This window comes from Rutilus rutilus (assembly GCF_951802725.1).
Source record: "Rutilus rutilus genome assembly, chromosome: 17".
Classification (NCBI taxonomy): Eukaryota; Metazoa; Chordata; class Actinopteri; order Cypriniformes; family Leuciscidae; genus Rutilus; species Rutilus rutilus.
Window position 1 is genome coordinate 20,779,035 of NC_140230.1, and position 12,384 is coordinate 20,791,418.

General features: G+C 37.8%; 1 protein-coding gene across 1 annotated transcript; it reads left to right on the plus strand.

Annotated features, from left to right (window-relative positions):
- The first annotated feature begins 542 nt into the window (after window positions 1-542).
- Window positions 543-12,112, plus strand: tbc1d31 (TBC1 domain family, member 31). Its single transcript, XM_084435734.1, has 22 exons — window positions 543-896; window positions 977-1,123; window positions 1,234-1,349; window positions 1,436-1,614; window positions 1,818-1,969; window positions 2,055-2,214; window positions 2,494-2,694; window positions 3,432-3,599; window positions 3,756-3,835; window positions 3,947-4,093; window positions 4,211-4,344; window positions 4,464-4,597; window positions 4,711-4,890; window positions 6,664-6,896; window positions 6,996-7,148; window positions 7,249-7,384; window positions 8,091-8,183; window positions 8,462-8,602; window positions 8,783-8,977; window positions 9,323-9,476; window positions 10,330-10,440; window positions 11,710-12,112. The coding sequence occupies exons 1-22, from the start codon at window positions 814-816 to the stop codon at window positions 11,853-11,855; spliced, it is 3,243 nt and encodes a 1,080-aa protein (XP_084291860.1). The 5' UTR covers window positions 543-813; the 3' UTR covers window positions 11,856-12,112.
- Window positions 12,113-12,384: the final 272 nt, after the last annotated feature.

Consider the following 12,384-nt stretch of genomic DNA (forward strand, 5'->3'; position numbering starts at 1 on the left):
AATATATTTTAAAATTAAAATGGAAGGTCTCCACTGGCCTTCTTAAGATAATTATTTAATTCATAGCAGGGTAAAGAAATCGCAGTAATCTTGTCTGAAAGTGAAATCCTTCTGTGATTTATCTCAAAATTAATGGAGGTAAATGCACCCTTAAATAAATGTCCTTTTAAAGATATTTGGGAGTCACAGACTGCCATAAATTAAATAAATATTGTAAAAAGGATATTTATTTAGAGTGCAGATTTTATTTAATTTCACAATAAATATAGTTTGAAACATATTTAGAAATGTGTATTTTTATAGATATTCTGTATTTCAAATTACTTTATTATAATATACGCATTACTAAATGCGATTTTTTGTTGTTGTTGTTGCTAATTGAGATAATTGCTGAGGTTTATAACGTTTTGATTTAATTAAATAATTATAAATTTAAATGAGTGATTCAATTTTATTTATTTATTTGTATTATTTATATATACTTTTATTTTGTAAGTTCACGTGACATTTCCTTAAATCCGTACGACTTCAATACCCATAATGCCAACAACAAGTGTTTACATGCGTCACTTCCTCTAACTGAAACTTGCTGCTTGGTTCTTTATTTCGACCCTCTAACAAACACTAGCATAACTGTTTTTGTCACTTTTACTGCTAATCTCGATATGAGATTAAGGTTCAATAACGAGTATGACATGCAGTCATTAATACTTTATGAAAATCGTTGCAGTCATTGAATTTCCCGCTGTGATGCCTGTGTGAGGCGGGAGGCTGTTTGCTGGAGTAACGTTAACAGTTGCAGAGTCTCAGTCGATGCTAAACATGCAAGTTACAGATATTGGGTCCAGAGAAGATGGGAAAATATGGCACAGAAAATTAGCATCAACAAAATATGGGTACGTTTGACATAACCAGCACGGAGCAAACTGTTTTATACAATGAGAAGAGATTCATTAATGCATTTATGTATTCACAGCGTCTTGGCCACTGTGATCCGAAACGCGTGTGCTCGTCAAACCAAAACGGTTCGATTCCTACAAGTGGCTTTCGACACCACAGGAGAGTCCTTTCTTGCTGGTGATCATCATGGCAATATTTATGTGTTTGACATTAGCAGAAACAGGTATAGAATATATTTTCCCCGTAACTTTCCATAAGTGTTCTTTCCTGTTGATGTATCATAATAAAACCTTCACTGTAATTTCGTATGTCTCAAACGTCATCGTTCGACAGATTCAAGCTGGTCCAGAAAACAGGCCAAGCATGCACTTCTTTAGCTTTCAACTTGAGAAGAACCACAGAGTTCCTGGTTGCTCTTGCTGATTACTCCATTAAGTGCTTTGACAAAGGTAAGACCTCTTTTTACAGTCTGGGTATGACATTGTAATGCAAATGTTTAACTGTTCTTCTGACAAGCACAAACTACTGTTTCCAGACACCAGACAGTTAGTGAGCTGGATGCGGGGTCACGAGGGTGCCATTTCTTCCCTGTCCGTCCACAGTTCAGGCAGCTACGCCATCAGCACTTCTTCTGATACCGCTCAGCTCTGGAACCTTGACACCTTCCAGAGAAAAAGGAAGCTTAATGTTCGTCAATCAGTTGGCATACAAAAGGTTAGACATAACTTATCCAGAAACCTCTCAGTTTTCATTAAAAGGATCTTTATTTGTGTTTTGAAGAGGATCAAAAGTCTTATGGGCTTTGAACGTCATGTTAGTGCGTAATTTAATGACATTTTTGGGTGAATCATCCTTTTAAGCATCATATTATAGTAACAGCTCTGCATCAGTCCCTCATTCCTGTGTGTTTGTTGTAGGTTTTCTTTCTCCCACACAGCAACACCATTCTCAGCTGTTTTAGCGACGACTCCATTTTTGCTTGGGAGAGCGAAACTCTTTTTTGCAAGTATCAGCTGCCTGTTCCACAGGATGGGCCCAGAATCCACTACAAGACATTTGCTGTTACACAGTAAGGCTGTTGCACTTAGACCCTAAAATTGGTAAAGCATCGACTGGTGTGTTGTATTGTATGTAATCATTTTGTTTCTTTGTAGAGATGGGAAAACACTTGCTGCGGCTGGACGCTCCAACTTAGTCCACTTGTGGTGTCTGGACAGTCGACAGCTCTTGAGAGTAATTCTGATGCCTCCAAAAGTCAAGACAGTGAGATCTCTGGATTTCCTGGCGGATAGTTTTGATGGCGGATCCAACCAGGTACTGATCAGTTGTCTGCCACCTTAAAAAACTTTGACATCATGCCTTATAATTTATACATAATGCTTTATTACTAAATGTATTTATTATCAACTGTATGCTCAGTGTACTGTGTAATATGGAATCATCTTGGTTAGACTTCAACATATTGTGCTCTTGTTCCAGAGACATTCTTGTTTTTTTCTAAAACTACTGAACTTAACTTAAAAAGTTCACCCCTATGATCCAGTTTATATTTTATTTAGGAAATAATCACACTGATACATGATCTGTCCTCAGACTCTGGGCGTTTTGAGCCAAGATGGTGTCATGCGCTTTATCAACATTCAATCATGCAAGCAGCTCTTTGAAATAGGGTCCTACGAGGACGCCATCACCTCGGCAAACATTTGTCCTAAAGGCCACCATATTGCTGCTGTCATGGACAGCGGTGCTCTTAAAATCTATGATGTACGAAGTCTTTCCCCAGAAATCAGTAAGGTAAATATATTGTTATTAATTAATAATTATGTATTATTTGTTGTAAATGGTAAATAATAGGCTTAAGGTTATATAGATAGATAGACTGATTGATTGATTCACTGAAAACTCTGGATGCACCAGATGCCCTTGAATTAAATTCAATTATTTTTTATGATACTGAATTAAAAAAATACATTATTATTTATTCAGTTCTATGCAACGGAATCCGATTTAACAGATTTTTTTTTTGACCAATTATCCAAATTATGTATAGTCCTACAAAGGTATTATCAGAGCATGTGAGCTGAGCGTAGCGGGGAACATAGCAGTTTAGAGAGGGTAGCTTTATTTTACATTTATTTTATCATTGCCCATCCTGGCTATACCACACCATGTTACTGCACAGTAGGGCTATTGCAAATAGAAACAAGTCTACTACAGAGAAATTTCATGTCACCATGTTATTTGAGCGGACTTTGCTTTTTCACTGAGTGGAGCATTCACAATTTTATATATATATACAATTCTGAAGGGTCATGTTAATTAGTTATTTTAAATTGTAGTAATATATCATAATATTACTGGTTTAACTGTATTTTTGAACAAACAAATGCAGCCTTGGTGAACATTAGAATTTTCTTTTTAAAAATCTGTCCAACTTCAAACTTTTGAACGGTAGTATAATATGTTTGTGTTAAGAATAATATATATGTTTTACTCCTAAAAATTCTAATCACAAGTGTTTGTTTGTATAGCCTCCCCAGTCTTTGTTGAAACAGGTCACTAAAGGCAACATCAATGTAGGATTGTGTTCGAAAATTAAGGTGCACACTGGGGCAGGTCAGCGTCCTGTGAAAACATCAGGACGCAGAATACAATCCAAAGTTTTACCGCCTGCTGTTTCTACACTGGATGACAAAGAGGTTCTGTTTTTATTCAGCTTAAATTTTATTAAATTGATTTATTTTTTGAGGGGTTGGGGTCATGTGACACCCTCTGTATTGCCTTTTCTCAATACATTCTCCAACCACAACTTATAACCTGATTATAATCCTATCTGTTTAATCTATTTTGTGTAGAATGATTTGCCCAATGGCCTTAACAAGAAAAGACTACAAGCGTTACTAAGAGCGTTTGGAGAGTACCCAGCCAAATACAGGTAATATAATAAATGTTTCATGCTAAAGAAATGATATTTGGTTGATTTAATGTTTAGCTGTAGTGTGCGTCTTTGTTTTATTTGTGTGTATATTTGTTTTGTTTTCTGCAGGATGTTTATTTGGCGTTCTCTATTGCATCTACCTGAGAACCATGCAGCTTTCAGTAGTCTGACTGACAAAGGCCTGCACTCAGCATACATTTGCCTTCAGGAGCGGTACCCCATCAAAAGCCACAAACTACAGAGAGGCCTACAGAGGTGGACACAGCATCAATCAATTGATGATTTAATTATATACATATAGATTTGCCCAGCATAATGTTATGTCAGAATCTTAAATTAGTTATATTTGTCTTTTCATTTTTAACCTGACAGAGTGCTGTCTGCTCTTGCTCACTGGGCTGCTGTCTTTGGCGAGACTGATTATCTCCCCCTGCTGTCCTTCCCATTTGTCAAGCTGTTCCAGAACAATCCACTGATCTGCTTTGAAGTAGTGGCCACCGTCATTGGTAGGTAGTGTAAGATAGTAGTGTGGTGTTGGGTGACGTACACTGGTCTCTTTGGCAGTGATTCAATTATTCTGTCCATAGTGGAGAGACTATAAGTGTCTTGGATTGCTTTTTTGCAGTGAACTGGTGCCAACACTGGTTTGAGTACTTTCCCAACCCTCCACTTAATGTGCTGAGCCTGGCTGAGAATGTGCTGGCCCATCATGATAAAGAGCTGCTTCAGCATTTTGTTGCCTGTGGCGTTACCTCACAGGTAAAAGACGTTGACACAAGTGTTTATATGACACAGACTTTGACTTTCAAATAATTTTTTATCTTAAAGCCAAAGATGAAGAAAATGCCCTACACACTGCTTTTCCTCTCCAGTTGTATGTGTGGCCCCTTCTTGAGACCCTGTTCTCTGAGGTTCTGATGACAGAAGAGTGGCTAAAACTGTTTGACAACGTTTTCTCAAATCATCCCTCGTTCCTTCTAATGGCTGTGGTGGCTTATGTCAGCTGCTGCAGAGCACCGCTACTCCTTTGTACTGACAAGAAGGACTTTGAGGTATAACATTAGACATTTTTATGGGGGTTTTTTTTATGCTCAACACCCATTTGAGCTAACTTTATGAAGAATAAATTTGGCTTATCAAGACAAGTTTATCCCATTCAGGGGTTTCATTTTTTTCATATATATATATTAGGGGTGTGACGAGATCTCGTGTTACGAGATCTCGCGAGATTAAAACGCGACGAGATTTCTCGTCGAGGTGAAACTTTGTCTCGTGAGTTGTGATGTCAGCGTGACGGAGCGTGAGGGTAAAATTATTGAAGATGCCCCTGCCAGTTTTAAATCATTTGTGTGCGGGGTCAATCACACACACACACGCTGACACACACTCACTGTCCCTCGCTCACTCACTCAATCGCGCACACACACACACGCTCACTCGCGCACACACGCACACTCACTATTGCTTGCACTCTCGCACACACTCAACCCGTCGTGGAGGACCGTTAAAATTAAACATGCTAGTCTTTCTTTCTGTCGTGATGTCCTGAAGCATCGCAGACGCGTAGGTTGTCGCCCACTATGACACACTATACGAAATGAAACGATCAAATCTTGCGTCCCGACGCCCGTTGTCCTTTACGAATCTCCATGAAACGGATCGTGCCAAAATCGCGCTAAAATAGTGTAATCTGAACCAGGCAGGTAATAAACATTTGACCTATCGCGCAAAGAACCTATTAAAGCACTAAGACATGGGAACAGTATAGCTAACATATATCACAAGTCATATCGACATCGCAATATTAAACAATGATCGCACATCGCAGCTTTTCCTCATATCGTGCAGCCCTAGTTAGCTACTGCCCAAAGATCTCAAATGCTGCCACAAATCGTCGACATGCTTATATTCTTGAAAAAGAACATGACCATAATCTTAGGCTGTTCTGTAATTTATCTCTTTTTCATGCTTGAAGAAAAAAATTGTTTCTGTTTGAACTTGTAGTTTTGAGAGAGTAGTACTTTGATTATGGATACACTACTATTTGCATTTAAAGTTTTATTTCAGTTATTTATATTTATTTTATTTATAGCCTACTGTTTTATTTTTTTTTATGTTCGATTTGTGGAAAGGAGTTAGATTTCTCATGTGAAATCGTAGCCTACAGGGGAGAAGCCAGACGGTAGTTTATAGAAACACATTTTGCAGTGTTTGCATGTCCTTTACTGCATAGAATTAATTAAAATAGAAGTAAAATAACATTCATTACAAGTTGATTTCAAAATGAACCTAAATTGTTTTGCATTTTGTGATTTTCATTTGAATAAAAGACTATTTTCCATTCATATATTTCATCATTGAGGATTTCTTAAAAATTGTGTAAAAATCTCGTCTTGTCTCGTTCTCGTGAACCCAATCTCGTGTCTCGTCTCGTGGAGTAAGCGTCTCGTCACACCCCTAATATATATATATATATATATATATATATATATATATATATATATATTAGGGGTGTAACGGTACATGTATTCGTCCAGAACAGTCACGGTCAGATGACGAATAAAGTCAGTCACAGGCGATCCACAGTCCAATCCAGAAGCCAAAACAAAAGTTCAGATGGCACACAAGAGCTTGCTAGTAGTTTATATGTTAAATTTTCTTGACACGCTCCACAAGCATGTAAATGTAAACCATAACTCCAAAACCGAGGTAGATACCGAACCGTGACTTCTGTGTTACACCCCTAGTTTTTTTATCTATTATTACTATTATTATTTATTACAAATGCTTACATTTCATGTATTTCATATTATTTCCCAATGTAGTACTTTTTCCATCATCGGAATAGCTTGGACATCGGTGCTATGCTGAAGGAAACCTATCGGTTGATGGACAGCACCCCTGCAGATGTTCATCCTAGCTCTGCGCTGAGTGACTTTGAACCTCTGACACACGGACAGTACCCCATTTTCAACAAATACCCCACCTTCATAGTGGAGTACCAGTCCCAAGAACGTGAGAGGATCCGGCAACAAGAAGTGGAATATCTAAGGGAGAGGTGCAACATTTTGTTCAGTTGTAGTAGTGATATGACTGGAGTATTTCATACTTGGCTCACCTTTTACAAAAAGGTTTCTGATTATGTTTGTCTATATAGACAGGAAGTTCAGCAGCTGCATGCTGAGGCGGTCAGACAGCAGGCTGAGTTTGAGGCCTGGTACAAACAGCAGGAGCTGCTACTGCAAGGAGAGGAGCAACGGAGAAGGATTCTACAGGAGGAGGAGAGTAAACTTTCACAACAAAGAGCCAGGTAGATTAACCTCCTTATGCAGGAATTCTCAATATTGATTACATTTAATTTAGCAGTTTCTCACACACAAAACTCACTTGACGTAACTTGCTGTGTTCAGATTGGCTGCTATGAAACGTGAGCTGAAGGTGAAGGAGCTCAATCTGATTGATTCTGCTAGAAGACGTTTTCTTAAGCACCAGCAGGATCAGCGCAGTGTACAGCTCAAGAGACTTGATGACGAGATTCAGAGAAAGGTTGCTTTGTACTCATGTGTTGCCACTTTTATGCTTGCCAAGGCTGCATTTATTTTATCAAAAATACAGTAAAAAAAATAATGTTGTGAAATATTATTACAATTTAAAGCTGAATTTTCAGCATCATTACTCAAGTCTTCAGTGTCACATGATCCTTCAGAAATCATTCTTATATACTGATTTGGTGCTCAAGAAAAATTTCATTTTATTATCAATGTTGAAAACTGTTGTGCTGCTTAATATTTTTGTGGAAAACACAATACATTTATCAGGATTCTTTGAGTAGAAAGTTAGAAAGAACAGCATTTATTTGAAAAAAACGAAACAATCTTTTGTAACATTATAAATGTCTTAAGGTGATGATATACAGGGCAACGTTTTGAGCAATGTTGCTGGGCAATGTCGCCATCAACAGACAACCAGGTGAGACACAGAGCCCACGACCGATCTAAAGTATCCAGATAGAATTTGTGGCCCATTCTTAATGGGAAAGAGCCCAAGCAACATTGCTTAAAGTTGCCTCGTGTATCATCACCTTTACTGTCACTTTTGATCAATTTAACGCATCCTTGCTGATTAAAAGTAAAAAAAAAGTTTTTGTTAGATTAGTTAACGTTTTTTGAGAAGTATTAAGTATTATTTAGAAAGACAGGCCAGGGTTGTGTAAAGCTTGGCAGGTTCTTTACATATTTATTGTTGTACTTAGATGGCACTGCGAGATCAGGAGACTGCAGCCGCCGTTCAAGATATAGAAGTGAGACAGATGGAACTGGATGCCCAGAGACAACTGTTTGAACAGGTTGGCCACTAAAAAAAAACTTTCTTTTCTGCAAAATTGATGCACTATGAGTGTCCAATCTTCCTTCTGGATGGCCATCTTCGTGCAGAGTTTAGCTCCAACCTGCCCCAACACACCTACCTGGAAGTGTCCAGTAATCCTGAAGACCTTGATTAGCTGGTTTAGGTGTGTTTAATTAGGGTTGGAATTTAACTAACAGGAAGGTGGCCCTCTGTGAGCTGGTTCGGACACTCTTGAGATGTGCATAGCCAAAGCTGATCATCATATGTTTCTACTAGCAACTGGCCAAAGAGCAAGAGCGAGTGAGTCAAGAGGTGAGAGCAGAAGTGGACACGAGGAGACACAGGGCTGAAATAGACCATTTTACATTTCAAAACCTCATTCAGACAGATGGAGATATCAGCCAGAAAAACAAAAAGGTATGTCTCGCTACAGTTTTCACGAAGTGCATTTGATTATCTTTGTCGGACATCTAACTCCACCCTGATCCTGTTTCCTTTCTGAATTTCCTTTCTTTCTCCTTAACAGTCTTGTGTTTTGCAGTTGATTATTGAAAAAAGTTTTGATGAAACCAATTATGAGAATTCAAACTCTTTCAGATGCTGGAAGAGTCTCTGGCAGAGGTGGGACAGATGGAAGTGGATGCTGATTGGCAGGCCGAGGTGAATAAGCGATTGGAAAAAGCGGAGGAGAGGCAAGAGAAGCAAAGAGAGCGACTTGTGAACCTCAGCAAACAAACATGTGCTAAAGAGGATAAAATAGTCCAGCTAATGCTGGAAGTGGAGGGAAAGCAGGTGAGAATTTACATGTTAAGGTGCAGTCAGATTTGTGGAAAGTTTTTGTGGGCAAAAAGATATTTTGTCAATAGTGTAGTGATTTATGAAGCACAGGTCACTTTCAAGCTAAACTGCTTTCTGTTGGTCATTCGCGTGATCAACCCTCACATGAAAGTTACGATTGTGTGGATTCCTATTGAAATGACTGGATTTTCCCTGTGAAAATTCATCGAACATTGTTAAATGTGACCACACCTTTAGTGTTATGTTTAATGTAACAAGTAGATACGATTCATAAGAAATGTAATTCACTTTCATTACAACATACGAAAGCCCAATGACATTATTTTGTTATGGTCTCAGTGGGATGATGTAGTAGCTAAACAAGCTGAACTGGAGGAGGAAAGACGGGCGGCCGCCACTGTTAACGCCCAACGGAGGTCACTTATCTCTCAGGAAACAGAAGAGACTGAGCAACATCATGGAAAACTGCAAAAGAGTCTAGAGGATTTACTAAGTGAGTTAAGACAAAGACTTCTCACAAAACGTAATAAAGGATTCATGATATGGTTACAGTTTTAATATTACTTCTTTTTGAAGATGCAATCAGTTTAAAGTGCCCCTATTATGCTATTTTAATTTCTTAATTTTCCTAATTTTGTTTTAGAGGTACAATAGGTCAACATGCATCCAAGGTCAAAAAAAACCTTTTTTCCGAGAGCCTACTCTGCTCTGATTGATCAGATGGCCCAGTCTCTTGTGATTGGTCCACCTCACCTTTTACTGCATGTGTCGGAAATGAAACGCCGATTACCGTATCTGAATTTCACCTCTGGAGGCTTCCTCAGCTCTAGTATACACACTAATAAGAACAGTTGCGATGCAATCAATCTCATCCTTTTGGAGTGCATAAATTTGCTTTTACAGTGCAGAAAATCGCATCTTCTCAACATGTCACGAACCAAACACTTCCAGGCATCAGCTACAACGACAGTGTTTGAGGGCAGGTCAAAATAGACAGCCAGCCAATGAATACAATAGGCAGGCATTATGCAAATTTGTTACAAACCCTAGGTTAGTTCAGACAGTAAGACTTTTCAGTATCAGTTCTTTCTTTTGGGAGAAAATAACTCCATTTATCTTGCACTTTGATCTTTGAATCTTTGCAGACCTTCTACATTTACAAACAGCTAATAGGTAATATCCGGAATTAAAAAAATTTAAAATGCTAATATCCGCAGATGGGGCACATTAAATGATAGTCTGTTCAACTTTACATGTTAACATGAGGTAATTGAGTTGTCTAGTGGTTGGTTTTCATTCCTCTAGGTGTACTGTGTGTTATGGAGATTTTTTGTGTGTGATTGTAGATCGACGGAAGGAAAAGAGACTCCGATCTCCCTGCTCGTCCAGAGGCCTGTTGCACAAGCCCCAAAATGAGACCACTAACACTTCCTTGAATGCACAATCTGATGATTGCTGTGAGTATTATTAGTATAAACCAGGGCTGCCAACTCTCACGCAATTGACACTGTTCTCACGCCACACATCCATTTTCTCATGCAGTGAAAAAAAGCAAGGAAGAACTGTGTAACTACACTCTGTAATGTGATGTGACAGATCGCTGTAGCGGCTCAGTTCAAGCGGCATGTGAAATGATAATCTATCCCGCTTTACTACTAGTTAATAGTAAATAAACACGAACATCAGAAGGTATGTTGAAAAATACAGTACAACTTACCGAAATGTATCATGTCTCATGTAATCGTTTGATCAGTGTTTCAACCGTGGAAAGAAATCAATAATACAGCTTGTAAACAATATGTCACATAACGTTACATTTACCTCAGGAAAGCCATTTAATAACCATAGCATGTTAGTTAGCTAGAAAGATTTAACTATAGAGCATATTTTGCTAAATGTATGCACTATATTAAATATTTATTATATGTTTACTCATTAAGAATATTATGACATTGTTGTTGTTATTATAAAAACTGCATTAGATTAATTTGAATTGTTCATTTTAACCTTTAATAATAATACCAGCTGACAGGGCTCCCTGTATGTTTACAGCATTAGTGGAGAGATTTTTTTTTTTCCTTGAGAAAAATGAAATGAAACAGCTATACTGTACCTGATAAATTATTCAAATGAATCGAATCTAATTCGCTAGCTTATTAATTGAAATCGTGAAATTTGTGTCAAGGACTAATTAAAGTCTGTGTAGAGAGAATGGTGTCGTCTTGGCGGCCCTAATTTAAAACCAAATGATCGTTGCGACGGAAGCGAATCAATCAAAACTAACTTTAGCTGGAAAATAACTTTATTAAAGAACCGCTATAAAGCCAAAACAATCTTACGTTAAATTATACATTTATCTCTGTAAAGCTGCTTTGAGACAATCTACATTGTTAAAAGCGCTATATAAATGAAAATGACTTGACTTGACTTAATAAAAACAGTAGCCTACAAGTCATTGTATCATGTACACATTGTAACGTTGTCACTAAACTTAATGAAATTCTGTTTAGTTACCAAATGTTTTGACAATCACAATACACTTGTGATTGAAGGTCTTTTTTGTACAACCCCCCCAATCCCCCCTCTTCTTCCATAACTCTCACTCCAAGCTAAACTCAAAGGTTTGGCAGCCCTGTATAAACTGTGAGCTGCACTGTCATAACCAAACATGATGATATAAAGTGGCAAGCGATAAAAGCTTTCTCTTTCATGTCGCTGCAACTTAGTTTCTTTAGATCGTGGCCGAGGGGAGCTTGACTCTAAGGAAAGGGAGCTGATGCAGGAAATCAGAGAACTCAGGACGAAATTAGCTGCCAGGGCCAGAGCGACTGACTTCATCTCACCCTCAACCAGCTCCATACACTCTCACTGATCACAGGACCAATGTGTGTGGCACCAGGCGCACATTCAAGAAGAGCTGAAAGAAAATGTTCTTAGATGACTGGAGAACCCTGCACAGCTTATCGACACTAATCCTAGCTTTTAATATTTTGTAAATGTAATATTTTTGTTTTTTTCCCCCATACATTTTAAGGTAAATGTCATTTGTATTATCTTTTTTTATGTTTTTGTATTTAAAAATGAGAAATGTCTTAAGAATTTTAATAAAAATTTGATGAAATGTAATTTAACCATTTCTAAGAGTGTTTATTTACCTTTATATAATTTTCTGTGCAAACATGGATACATCTTTGTGTAGACAAGACCCTGTCTGTTCCAGATAATTTAATGAATGTTATGTTTTATTATTTAATTTATATTTTACTGAGCATTGAGTTGGTAAAACACTATTTGGGGTGGGTAGGTCTCTTATGTTTAACAAGCTTGCATTTATTTGACAAAAATACAGTACAGTTGTGGAAACTATATGATATCAAAGAACCCTGAAAAAAGTATTAGTA